The sequence below is a fragment of the Heptranchias perlo genome, chromosome 33, assembly GCF_035084215.1.
Source record: "Heptranchias perlo isolate sHepPer1 chromosome 33, sHepPer1.hap1, whole genome shotgun sequence".
NCBI classification, from domain to species: domain Eukaryota; kingdom Metazoa; phylum Chordata; class Chondrichthyes; order Hexanchiformes; family Hexanchidae; genus Heptranchias; species Heptranchias perlo.
The window spans coordinates 30,221,567-30,235,444 of NC_090357.1; the positions used below are offsets into that span (position 1 = coordinate 30,221,567).

Genomic DNA, 13,878 nt, shown 5'->3' on the forward strand with positions numbered 1-13,878 from the left:
TTCTTCAAAGAATTCAATAATGTTGGTCAAGCATGAACCCACCTTTTGAAATCCGTGCTGACTATTCGTTATTATATTTGAGTAAAGGTTCCATTATCTTTCCTACCACCGACGTTAAACTAACTGGTCTATAGTTCCCTGGATTTGTTCTATCTCCCCTTTTAAATATAGGAATCACATTAGCTGTCTGCCAGTCCTCTGGCACTATTCGCTTTTCTTTCGAATTTTTATATACATGTAACAATACCTTTGCTATCTCTTCCCTAACTTCTTTTAATATGTGCAGATGCAATCCATCCAGACCAAGGGTTTTATCCACTCCAAGTTTGTCTAGTTTATCAATTATCTCCCTCCTTTCTATAGAATCATAGAAAGTTATGGCACAAAAGGAGGCCATTCGGCCCATCGTGTCTGTGCCGGCAGAAAAGAGCTATCCAGCTTAATCCCACTTTCCAGCACTTGGTCCGTAGCCCTGTGGGTTACGGCACTTCAAATACACATCCAAGTACTTTTTAAATGAGTTGAGGGTTTCTGCCTCTCCCACCCTTTCAGGCAGTGAGTTCCAGACCCCACCACCCTCTGGGTGAAAACATTTCTCCTCAGCTCTCCTCTAGTCCTTCTACCAATTATTTAAATCTTTGCCCCCAGTCAATGACCCCTCTGCTAAGGGAACTAGGTCCTCCCTATCCACTCTATCTAGTCCCGTCATAATTTTATATATCTCAATTAAATCTCCCATCAGCCTCCTTTGTTACAAAGAAAACAACCCCAGCCTATCCAATCTTTCCTCATAGCTAAAATTCTCCAGTCCTGGCAACATCCTCGTAAATCTCCTCTGTACCCTCTCTAGTGCAATCACACCTTTCCCTTGATGTGGTGACCAGAACTGTACGCAGTACTCTAGCTGTGGCCTAACTAGTATTTTATGCAGTTCTAACATAACCTCCCTGCTCTTATATTCTATGCCTCAGCTAATAAAGGAAAGTATTCCATATGCCTTCTGAACCACCTTATCTACCTGTCCTGCTACCTTCATACACTCCAAGGTCCCTCTCTTCCTCTACACCTCTCAGTATCCTCCCATTTATTGTGTACTCCCTTGCCTTGTTTGCCCTCCCCAAATGCATTACCTCACACTTCTCCGGATTGAATTCCATTTGTCACTTTTCTGCCCACCTGACCAGTCCATTGATATCTTCCTGCAGTCTACAGCTTTCCTCCTCACTATCAACCACATGGCCAATTTTTGTATCATCTGAAAACTTCGTTCTTGATCATGCCCCCTACATTCAAGTCTAAATCATTAATATATACCACAAAAAGCAAGGGACCTAGTACTGAGCCCTGCAGAACCCCACTGGAAACAGCCTTCCAGTCACAAAAACATCCATTACCCTTTGCTTCCTGACATTAAGCCAATTTTGGATCCAACTTGCCACTTTCCCATGGGCTTTTACTTTTTTGACCAGCCTGCCATGTGGGACCTTGTCAAAAGCCTTGCTAAAATCCATGTAGACTACATCAAACGTGTTACCCTCATCGACCCTCCTTGTTACCTCCTCAAAAAATTCTATCACGTTAGTCACACACGACCTTCCCTTAATTAACTTGTCCTTGATTAACCCATGCCTTTCTAAATGACTATTTATGCTGCCCCTAAGAATTGACTCCATTAATTTGCCCACCACCGAGGTTAGACTGACTGGCCTATAATTACTCGGTCTTTCCCTTTCTCCCTTTTTAAACAATGGTACAATGTTAGCAGTCCTCCAATCCTCCGGCACCACACCTGTAGCCAGGGAGGATTGGAAAATGATGGTCAGAGCCTCCGCTATTTCCTCCCTTGCTTCTCTTAACAGCCTGGGATACATTTCATCCAGGCCTGCTGATTTATCTACTTTCAAAGATGCTAAACCCTTTAATACTTCCTCTCTCACTATGTTCATCCCATCCAATAGTTCACACTCCTCTTCCTTAACTATAAACTTTGCATCGTCCCCCTCTTTTGTGAAGGCAGACGCAAAGTATTCATTAAGAACCATACCCACATCTTCTGCCTCCACACATGGGTTACCTTTTTGGTACCTTTTCCTTAGTTATCCTCTTGCTCTTTATGTATTTATAAAACATCTTTGGGTTTTCCTCGATTTTACTTGCCAGTATTTTTTCATGCCCTCTCTTTGCTTTCCTAATTTCCTTTGTAATTTCACCCCTGCACTTTCTCCACTCCTCTAGGCTTTCTGCAGTATTGAACTGTTGGTATCTGACATGTCTTAATATCCTTTTTTGATCTCTTCTTCTAATGTCATGCCCACCTTGTTAGTCTCCCTGGTTAATACTGAGGTAATGTAATTATTCAATATTTCTGCCATTTCACTGTCATTACCTGTGAGTTTACATTGGGCATCCCCAAGTGGCCCGATCCCTATCCTGATTTTCCTTCTGTTAATTATGTGTCCATAGAATACTTTACTATTTCTTTTTATATTCTTGGATAATTTCATTTTGTAGTTTCTCTTTGCCTTCCTAATTGTTTCTTTGACATCTTTCCTAGCCTCTTCGTATTCCCTTTTCTCATCCTCTCCTTTATTGTCTATGTACTTAGTGTATGCCTTTTCCTTTAGTTTCAATTTTACCCTTATCTTTTATTCATCCATAGTATCTCATTATTGGCTAGTCAGTTCTTGTATTTTAGTGGAATATATTTCTCCTGAACTCTATTGATCACCTTTTTAAATATTTCCCACTGCTTTTATCAATTTTTTCCAGTTTACCTTCGCTAGTTCCATCCTCATCCCCTAATAATTAGCTTTTTTCTAATCTATTACTTTGGTCCTTTTCTTACTTATGTCTCTCTCAATTATCTTAAACCTTATTATAATGTGATTATATTGCCTAGATGCTCCACTACATTTACTTCTCTTACCTGCTCTGGTTCACATCTCATTACTAGATCCAAAATAGAACTATTGGGATATAACTAACATCAAATTAAAGTTTTAAAAAAATGAAGTAACTGTAATTTTTTTTTTAAAAAAGAAACATAAAATGCTAGAAACACTCAGCAGGTCAGGCAGCATCTGTGGGCAGATGAGCTATCATCACAGGTGTGGACCCTTCTTTAAAGTAAACAGCTACACAGGGCACAGGCTACAGTGAACACGGGCTGTACCAGGCTCGGGCTGACAAACAAACATAGGCATTGTTCTTCTTTACACACCTTACCTCCTCAGAACGATCGTGTGGCCTCACACTACTTGCGACAACGTACAGATATCATGCTATCGAAAGGAGGAAGGTGCGCAGACAGGTTGGACTTTACACAGGTGATGAACATGTGGAAGGGGCTGTCCAGGGAGGCAGAGGGCGTGGAAACATGTTAGGGAGAACGGGACGCATATTTCATGCAATGTCTTTTCTGGTCCTGTACTTTCCTGTGTTTCAACCTATGAAAAGTGGCCTGAATATTCCAATGGCACCAGCCAGAGGCCCAAATTATATTCACGGTCGGGTCTCATTAGAATACTATCGACAGGCAGCTCGGCAATCGCTGGGGGTGGGGTGGGGGTCAGTGGGAAATCAGCTGGCTCATCTGAGCAGGGTTGGGGAAGGAGCAATCCCCGGGTGGGGGCAAGTGCAGGTGGGAAGATTTTTAAGGGGCTAGGAGAGAGATTCATGCTGCTCCTGGCCCCACAAAAACCTGTGCCACAACAGTTTATTTCTTGTTTTTGGAGTGGCCTGTAGCTGTCCCTTTAAGAGCTGCTGGTTTGGCCACTCAACACTCAGCTTAATCTGCCCAGTACAACATTAAAATTGCATCAGGGTCCCACAGATAACGTACGACCCTGATTTACATGTTTAAATAGGCTCCTGCCTTTTCCCTGGCCCACCACAAAATCGTGGTGGAGCGGATGTCGGGGAGAAGCTGTGTAACCCGATTTTCAGCTTGCCGTCGTCTGTTCCCTGATTGAAAACAGGGATGAAAATCAGCCCCAGAGTCACATTCCAAACACTGTATTTGTTTATAATTCCGGTGTTAATACTTAATGTTGCAATCCTCTGTGTCGGGAGAAAGGAAGCTCTCTGCAGGCACTAACAGATCGATACTGAAGATCCAGCTCAATTACCTGGCAGCTTCAGCAAAAGAACTAAAAATAATCCAATGGTTCGAACTCCTACAAACGAGCTGCAGCACTATGGGTGCACAATAATGATCGAAACCTCGATATTTTCAGCTCTTTCCACGGACTGTGTAAATCCGTTTCTAACACCCACGCCAGACCACCCATTACACCATCTCACTCTCTCTCCGCACCCTCCCTCCACCCCCCCAACCTTCCCCACTCTTCATTTGCCTAGTTCAGCTACATTAGCCTCTATAAACAGCTTAAACAAATATCCGAGAGTTTGGCTTGTGCTACATGTAGCTACCAGCTTGGCTACTATTCATACATCTGTTTCAGTTACCATTGGCTTCTCCTCCAGCTATTCTGTGCTGTGTGCTGCTAACACTACTTCATGCCATAGTACCTCCGCCAATTAGTGTTAGTACAGATGAGAATGTAACAGTAAAAGCAACACACAGCGTTAGTTCAGTGTTAAGACACAGAATGTGGTGTCACCCCCATGATCATGTCTACCTGAGCACGGCCGGGATCGCACTAGAGGGACTGCAACACATGCAATACCTGGTGTTATATTTTCCATCTCCAAATCTGCATGCAAAGGGAAAAATAGATCAGGTCAAAGGATTAGTTACCAAGATCCTGCACCTCAATACCATGACTCTGGTCATTTAATTAAAAAGAAATAGTCTTGTTTTTCACGAAATGGAGCCAGATATTCATCAGAGCACCACACACCGAGGGGGGCACACATGTAATACATTTCTTCATCTTCCCCCTTTTTCACTGTAATTGTTCTTTGGTTGCAAAGTAATGATGTGCGTTGCATTCATGGTATACAGAGCGTGTGGTGTATCACACATGGAGTGCTGTGAGCATTATTGAGTGCTTGGGGTTGTGGAGGACCCTGTAGGTGGTGTAGCAGTGCTGGTGTGTACGACCTTGCTCAGCCGCCGTGCCTGTGCCCTGGGTTTTGGTTGGGGCCCCAGGGTTTCGACAGCGATGCTATTAACCTGGAGGGAGTGGTTTCCAGGTGCTCGTTGGGTGACTGATGTGGTGGCTTCTGTTGACGTTACAGCCTGTCTCTGGCAGTGAGCCCAGCTCTGAGAGAATAAGGCAAAGAAATTCTCCAGCCTCGGGGAGTACATGATTTTCTTCTGTAGTATGTTTTTGGAGCCAGCCCTCTCCCAGGCCAGTCACATGCAATCAGCAGATCGGCAAGTCAGGATCCATTCAACTCAAGTCTACCAACTGAGCTATTCATTAACAAGCATCTTGAGCCCACAGGTTTGCCAGGTCAAAACGCAGGCTCGCCAGGTGAGTTTTGCCATTGCTCTGCTTGTCCATTTGATGGACCCAAGTGCCCCAGGGGAAGGAGACTGGCATTGGGTCAGCCGCATGTTCTGAGGACAGTTTCTGTCAGTTCAGCAATTGAAACTTACCCCCTCTGCTGGGAAAAGAGGCAAGACGGATATTACTGCCTTTGAGAGGGGCCAGAGGTGAGTAAGAAAGATTATAGGTGTCAGAAATGTAAGTTAGGAGGAAAAGTTAAGGAAGCTGTGCTTGTTTTCTTAAAATAGAGACAACTTTGAAGTGATCTAATTAAAACTTTCAATTATGAAGTAAGTTGTAAGTACTGATTCAGGTCAATTCACCATGTAAGGGTTCAGATTGCTGCCTTCCTTTTAGAAAGTTTGGAATAAGAAGGGACGTCAGAGGGTATGTTCTTACACTGAGTGTAATAGAGTTCTGGAAACACTCGAGGGGATTTAGAAGGATTGGAATGTGTTTGCTTTGTTGAAGGTGATGGCTCCATTTACAGAAATACAATGGGCAGAGTTTCAGTGAAACTCGTCGCTTAAAACTCTGACAGTTCATTCAAATTTAATCAAAGTAATCCTTTCAATGGTTCACTGTGTTCATACTGAATCCCCTGTGAAAGTTCTTAGATTTTCCTTTGTTTTAATTGACTAGTTAACATTTTAATTGGACTGACTGTGAAGGACAGGGAAAGGCCAGTACTGGGAAAAAGATGGTCGGAAAATGCCCCACCTGCTCTGGTACTGAGCCATACAGGCCATAAGGCTCCAAGTTCATGTCCTGGTCTGTGTTGAGTTAACTGACCTCAACCAGAGCTCTACAATCGGCCTCAGGGCACTGGGCTAGGGAGGAACAAAAGTATCGACAGGGATCCCACTCCTGAGAATTCACCGATGACTCTGCTGGAGAGAGCGCGTGTGTGAACAGCAGGTGAGAATAGGATTGGGCTCTCACTGTCCAGTGTCATCAATGAAGAATGCCAATTTGGATGGCCATTGAACGGTGCTTACATCTGGGGAACTATGTCTGTACAAGAATCAGCCCCTTCAGGAGGAAAAAACACATGGATACCAAAATGGACGGTCACCATCCAAATTAGGGGCTCATCTCATAGAGTTTACATTCCTCAGTTGTTAATAGGGATGATGCAGTCAATGGTAGGAGCCAACAATCCCATCATTTGTTCAGAAGAAAACAGTGGCTTTACCAGTGAAAAGGTTAGAGCAGGTCTAATTAATAATTCTACGGTCTACTGGACTATAATGTTCTTAGCTTAATAGAATCGTTGCTTCTGTAATCTATGTGACAGGAGAGCTGAAGTCGTACAGGGAGCAAAGTAACTCCAGGAGGCTGGGCGGATTCCGTGTCTTGGGGAGACTGGGAAAGGACAACCAGAGACAGGGTTAAATACACCACAGTAACAGGTAAAACAGAGAGAAGCATGCACAATTAGCCAGTGGAATAGTCTGAGGTGTCCACCAGTTTAGCAGAGTGCACACTGCTACTGTAGGCTGACTGCGAGTTTCATTTCTTTTTGCAGCAACGATAGACTGAGGCAACTGTTGATAACGATGGCACTTCCTCCAGTGTTGCACGCCAGTTCACGTTCATGTACCCAGTACCATAGTGTACGTGGGCCCAATCTACTTCATCACCTTGCCTCTACCATGCCAAATGGCTCAGCTAGCAGCAGGCCACAACTTAGAAAATACCTTGCAATACAGCACGAGCACTGGTCTGGTTTACACATCCACTTGAAAATTTGAAAGAATAAACTAAATCTGGAGCAATGCAGTCCGGTTGGGTTTCTGTGACAGTCACTAATAATATTCTAACTGCTCCACTAGACGTCCAGAGTCAGCACCCCATCAGTCTGGGATCGGTCCTGGAGCCCAGCGCTCGATCAGTCTGGGATCAGTCCTGGAGCCCAGCGCTCGATCAGTCTGGGATCAGTCCTGGAGCCCAGCGCTCGATCAGTCTGGGATCAGTCCTGGAGCCCAGCGCTCGATCAGTCTGGGATCAGTCCTGGAGCCCAGCGCTCGATCAGTCTGGGATCAGTCCTGGAGCCCAGCGCTCTATCAGTCTGGGATCAGTCCTGGAGCCCAGCGCTCTATCAGTCTGGGATCAGTCCTGGAGCCCAGCGCTCTATCAGTCTGGGATCAGTCCTGGAGCCCAGCGCTCTATCAGTCTGGGATCAGTCCTGGAGCCCAGCGCTCTATCAGTCTAAGCATATGATGTGCTGCACGCCACACATCACCACTGTAACGGTTAGCAGTTACCAATTGCTCCTGGATGTTGAGTATAGTCACAATTCTCAAGCTCCTTCACCTCAAATGATCTGACCCATGGGCAAATTGTTTACCTTCTATAATTCAACTCCACATGATAGAAGATTCATGCAGAGCTTTCACAGATTAATGAAACTGAAATGCTGACAAAGGACTCGTACTCTAAACATTGGACTGTCTTTCCTCTTTAACTAACCTAATATGTATTTCCAGCATTTTCTGTTTTTATTTTTATTTCTACTTAAACAAACAAACTGGTTTGAATTACTTTGTGAGACCAGTATCATTAACACATTTTCAATGCTGTTTGTTACTTTATTTTGTCTGAATAACAGACATTATCTGGACCAAGTATGCAACACGCCAGCAAATAGTTCTACACAAACACATTCACAGGCTATACACTAACACAAGCAACAACAACTTGCATTTATATAGCACCTTTAAAGTAGTAAAACATCCCAAGGCACTTCACAGTGGCAATAATCAAACAAAATTTGACACCGAGCCACATAAGGAGATATTAGGACAGGTGACCAAAAGATATGGGTTTTAAGGAGCGTCTTAAAGGAGGAGAGAGAGGTAGAGAGGTTTAGGGAGGGAATTCCAGGGCTTAGGCTCTAGGCAGCTGAAGGCACGGCCACCAATGGTGCAGCGATTAAAATCGGGGATGCTCAAGAGGCCAGGAATGGAGGAGCACAGAGATCTCGGAGGGTTGTAGGGCTGGAGGAGGTTACAGAGATAGGGAGGGGCAAGGCCACGGAGGGTTTTGAACACAAGGATGAGAATTTTAAAATCGAGCCATTCCCGGAAGGGGAGCCAATGTAGGTCAGTGAGCACAGGGGTGATGGGAGAAGGGGACTTTGTGCGAGTTAGGATACGGGCAACAACATTTTGGATAAGCACAGGGCAGCCTATACTCCAACACAAGCACAGGGCAGCCTCACTGTAACAAACTCCATTACAGAGTACAGTCAGGTCACCAAACTCAAGCCACATCTTCCAAATTTGACAAGTTAACTCTCCGCACTCTTCTATTATTTTATTACAGGTTGTTTTTTAGGCTGGCATGTCAGCTACTGTTTCGCTAGCTAACCTTGAGGAGACAGGCAGGGGAGCGGGAATGAAATTTAATTGAGGGGCTAACATTATAAAATGAAGAAATCCTCTGCGTAGAAATGTAAACAGGCAAATTATTGGGAGGTGACGTTCAATTAGACAGACTAGATGCAGGGAGGATGTTCCCAATGGCTGGGGAGTTCAGAACCAGGGGTCACAGTCTCAGGATACGGGGTAGGCCATTTAAAACCGAGCTGAGGAGAAATTTCTTCACTCAGAGGGTGGTGAACTTATGGAATTCTCTACCACAGAAGGCAGTGGAGGCCAATTCATTAAATGTATTCAAGAAGGAGATAGATATATTTCTTAATGCTGAAGGGATCAAGGGATATGGGGAAAAAGCAGGAACTGGGTACTGATTTAGACAATCAGCCATGATCATTTTGATTGGCGGAGCAGGCCCGAAGGACCGAATGGCCTACTCTTTCTCCTATTTTCTATGTTAATTAACTTTATTCACTGCTAAACAACCTGGGAGTGTGTTAGAGGTCTGACGGTCTCTTACAAAAGCTATTGCTCAGGTGCCTCTGAGCATCTGCAATTCAGTGTAATAAACACTCTGTAACCAATGCCGCTCATGTTCACCAACACACTGAATCCACAGTGTATGTACCGGGGAAATGAGAACACCAACACCTATCACAACAAGCTGCAAAGAGGGCAGCCTGGGAACCTGTAGTTCTTTGAAACCCTGAGCATGGTTGGAAGGTTCCGGTGCAGTGACTTATGTTGGATGTTCTTGTGCTTGGTGGGGCTGTATTTGTTCAACACTGTGAATTTCATAGAATCATACAGAACAGTAGGAGGCCATTCGGCCCATTGTGCCTGTGCCAGCTCTTTGAAGAGTTATCCAATTAGTCCCACATCTCTGCTCTTTCCCCATAACCCTGCAAATTTCTCCTTTTCAAGTATTTATCCAATTCCCCTTTGAAAGTTATTAGTGAATCTGCTTTCACCGCCCTTTCAGGCAGCGCATTCCCGAAAATAACAACTTGCTGAGTAAAAAAAATCTCATCGCCCCCCCCCCCCCCCCGGATCTATTGCCTTAAATCTGTGTCCTCTGGTTATCGGCCCTCCTGCCACTGGAAACAGTTTCTCCTTATTTACTCTATCAAAACCCTTCATGATTTTGAACACCTCTATCAAATCTCCCCATAACCTTCTCTGCTCTAAGGAGAACAACCCCAGCTTCTCCAGTCTCTCCACATAACTCAAGTCCCTCATCCCTGGTACCATTCTATTCCAGTTTTATAGTTTACACATTCCTTGGACAGAGATTACAAACGGCACACCTCCTCCGAACTGGTGTAAAGGGACTCTGAGATGCTGCACATGGTCTCTCCTTCTAGATGTATCTGTTGCGCAATTTGATACATAAATATAAACCCAGCGACTCCGGAGTTCAATAGATTTTGTCACACCGAATGCTACACTTGAATGATTATGTAAGGTATGACTTATGTTTGTGCAAAAATGCAATTAAGTAATATATTGGGCACATTAACATTTCAGAGCAAGACGCACACACTGTCAGCTATTACTGCTGTTCACACCTTCCTGTGGAAATAATCCATCAAAGTCTAGAGATTCTGACACCCACATTAATCAGGACTGGGTTTGATGCAGTCGGCACAGGATATAGGATTACTGTACCTGGCTTTGGCATTGCGCTAGTCACTGAATGAGGAACTTTATCATTGATGAGCTCCACACACTCGCTGGGAAAGAACCCGACCTGCAAATCAAACAAAGGTGCGAATCAGACGCTGTAAATCCTGATGCTGTTCACATCAGCTAATTCACACTTTTAAATTTGCGAGTTTATAAATTGCTGAATCAAAAAAATTTTTCTCCTCAGTCGATCAAAATGAATAAAATAATTAAATGGGAAAGTAATATTTTGTTTAGGTACAAACCACCTAAAATCATAGAAAGGTTACAGCACGGAAGGAGGCCATTCGTCCCATCGAGTCCGTGCCGGCTCTATGCAAGAGCAATCCAGCTGGTCCCATTCTCCTACCCTATCCCTGTAGGCCTGCAAATTTTTTACTTTGAAGTACTTATCCAGTTCCTTTTCGAAGGCCATGATTGAATCTGCCTCCGCCATCCCCTCGGGCAGTGCATTCCAGATCATAACCACTCGCTGTGTAAAAAAAGTTTTTCCTCCTGTCACCTTTGGTTCTTTTGCCAATCACCTTAAATCTCTGTCCTCTGGTTCTTGACGCTTCTGCCAATGGGAACAGTTTCTCTCTATCTATTCTGTCTAGACTCTTCATGATTTTGAATACGTCTTCAAATCTTCTCGCAACCTTCTCTGTTCCAAGGAGAACAACCCCATCTTCTCCAGTCTATCCACATAACTAAAGTCCCTCATCCCTGGAATCATTCTAGTTCAAGAAGGCGGCTCACCACCACCTTCTCAAGGGCAATTAGAGATGGGCAATAAATACTGGCCTTGCCAGCGACAACCACATCCCGTGAGTGAATTTTAAAAAAATCTCTCCTGCAACCTCTCTAAAGCCTTCACATCTTTCCAAAAGTGCAGTGCCCAGAACTGGACACAATACTCCAGTTATGGCCAAACCAGTATTTTATAAAGGCTCATCATGACTTCATTACTCTTATACTCTATGCCTCTATTTATAAAGCCCAGGATCCCGTATGCTTTTTTAACCACTTTCTCAACGTGCCCTGCCACCTTCAATGATTTGTGCACATATACCCCCAGATCTCTCTGTTCTTGTACCCCTTTTAGAGTTGTGCCCTCTAGTTTATATTGCCTCTCCTCATTCTTCCGACTGAAATATATCAATTCGCATTTTTCTGTTTTAAATTTCATCTGCCACGTGTCCACCGATGCCACCAGCCTGTCTATATCCTCTTGAAGCCTATCACTATCCTCCTCACTGTTTACTACCCTTCCAAATTTTGTGTCATCTGCAAATTTGGAAATTATGCCCTGTACACCCAAGTCCAAGTCATTAACATATATCAAGAAAAGCAGCACTGACCCCTGGGGAACACCACTGTACACCTCCCTCCAGTCTGAAAAACAACCGATCACTACTCTCTGTTTCCTGTCCTTTAGCCAATTCTGTATCCATGTTGTTGCTGCCTCCTTTATTCCATGGGCCGCAATCTTGATGACAAGCCTACCATGTGGTACCTTATCAAACGCCTTTTGAAAGTCCATATACACATCAACTGCATTGTCCTCATCTACCCTCTCTGTTACCTCATCAAAAAATTCTATCAGGTTAGTTAAACCGATGTGCTCGCTTTCCCCAATCAATCCACCCTCGTCCAAGTGCCTGTTAATTCTGTCCCGGATTATCATTTCTAAAAGTTTCCCCACCATCGAGGTTAAACTGACTGGCCTGTAGTTGCTGCGTTTATCCTTACAGCCTTTTTTGAACAAGAGTGTCATACTTGCAATTCTCCAGTCCTCTGGCACCACCCCCCGTATCTACAGATTATGGCCAGCACCTCCGCAATTTCCACCCTTACTTCCCTCAGCAACCGAGGATGCATCCCATCCGGACCGGGTGACTTATCTACTTTAAGTACAGCTAGCCTTTCTAGTACCTCCTCTTTTTCAATTTTTAGTTCATCCAATATCTCAACTACATCTTCCTTTACTGAAACTCTGGCAGCATCTTCTTCCTTGGTAAAAACAGACGCAAAGTTCTCATTTAGTACCTCGGCCATGCCTCCATGAGCAGGTCTCCTTTATGGTCCCTAATCGGCCCCACCCCTCCTCTTACTACCTGTTTACTGGACTTCCATTTCCAATGAACAGGGGTCTCAAACTGTGGGGTACAAGCAGGGATAATCACAGCTCACTCCTGATCCAGACCCTAACTGGATTATACACATTCACAGCTCACTCCTGATCCAGACCCTGACTGGATTATACACATTCACAGCTCACTCCTGATCCAGACCCTGACTGGATTATACACATTCACAGCTCACTCCTGATTCAGACCCTGACTGGATTATACACATTCACAGCTCACTCCTGATCCAGACCCTGACTGGGTTATACACATTCACAGCTCACTCCTGATCTAAATCCCGACTGGATTATACACATTCACAGCTCACTCCTGATCCAGACCCTGACTGGATTATACACATTCATAGCTCACTCCTGATCCAGACTCTGACTGGATTATACACATTCACAGCTCACTCCTGATCTAGACTCTGACTGGGTTATATACATTCACAGCTCACTCCTGATCCAGACTCTGACTGGATTATACACATTCACAACTCACTCCTGATCTAAATCCCGACAGGATTATACACATTCACAGCTCACTCCTGATCTAAATCCCGACTGGATTATACACAGTCACAGCTCACTCCTGATTCAGACGCTGACTGGATTATACACATTCACAGCTCACTCCAGATCTAAATCCCGACAGGATTACACAGATTCACAGCTCACTCCTGATCTAAATCCCGACAGGATTATACAGATTCACAGCTCACTCCTGATCTAAATCCCGACAGGATTATACAGATTCACAGCTCACTCCTGATCTAAATCCCGACTGGATTATACACATTCACAGCTCACTCCTGATTCAGACCCTGACTGGATTATACACATTCACAGCTCACTCCTGCCCATTTTCTTTTCCACATCTATTAAACTGTTACACTTTGCTGTTATATTATACTGCAGGTACAAAGGCCACTCTGCTGTAGAGTCCTTGATATTATAGTTTCACATTCAGTGAGTTACTTTCTGAACTATGGCCAATTTGATCACCATGGGGGTCCCACAAACAGCAACGAGATAAATGGGCAGTTAAGTTGTTTTTGGTAGTCCTGCTTGATGAAGGAATGTTGGCTGGGACAGAGAGAAACTTTTGTTCTTCTGCGAATAGTGCCAATGCATCTTTTATGCTCGTCGAAACAGCCAGTTGGACCTTTTGTTCAGGTCTCATCTGAAAGGCAGCTGTTCCCTCAGTACTGCACTGACGTGTCAGCCTCGATCGTGGGGCTTGAAC

At 44.3% G+C, this 13,878-nt stretch overlaps 1 protein-coding gene across 5 annotated transcripts in view; it reads right to left on the reverse strand.

Annotated features, from left to right (window-relative positions):
• Positions 1-13,878, reverse strand: part of LOC137301557 (rho GTPase-activating protein 32-like) — a 469,652-nt gene that overhangs the window by 94,270 nt on the left and 361,504 nt on the right. For all 5 annotated transcript variants that reach the window (XM_067971106.1, XM_067971109.1, XM_067971107.1 and 2 more), the window contains one exon: positions 10,505-10,586. In XM_067971106.1, coding sequence (XP_067827207.1) covers positions 10,505-10,586 — 82 coding nt within the window. The remainder of the gene's footprint in view (positions 1-10,504; positions 10,587-13,878) is intronic.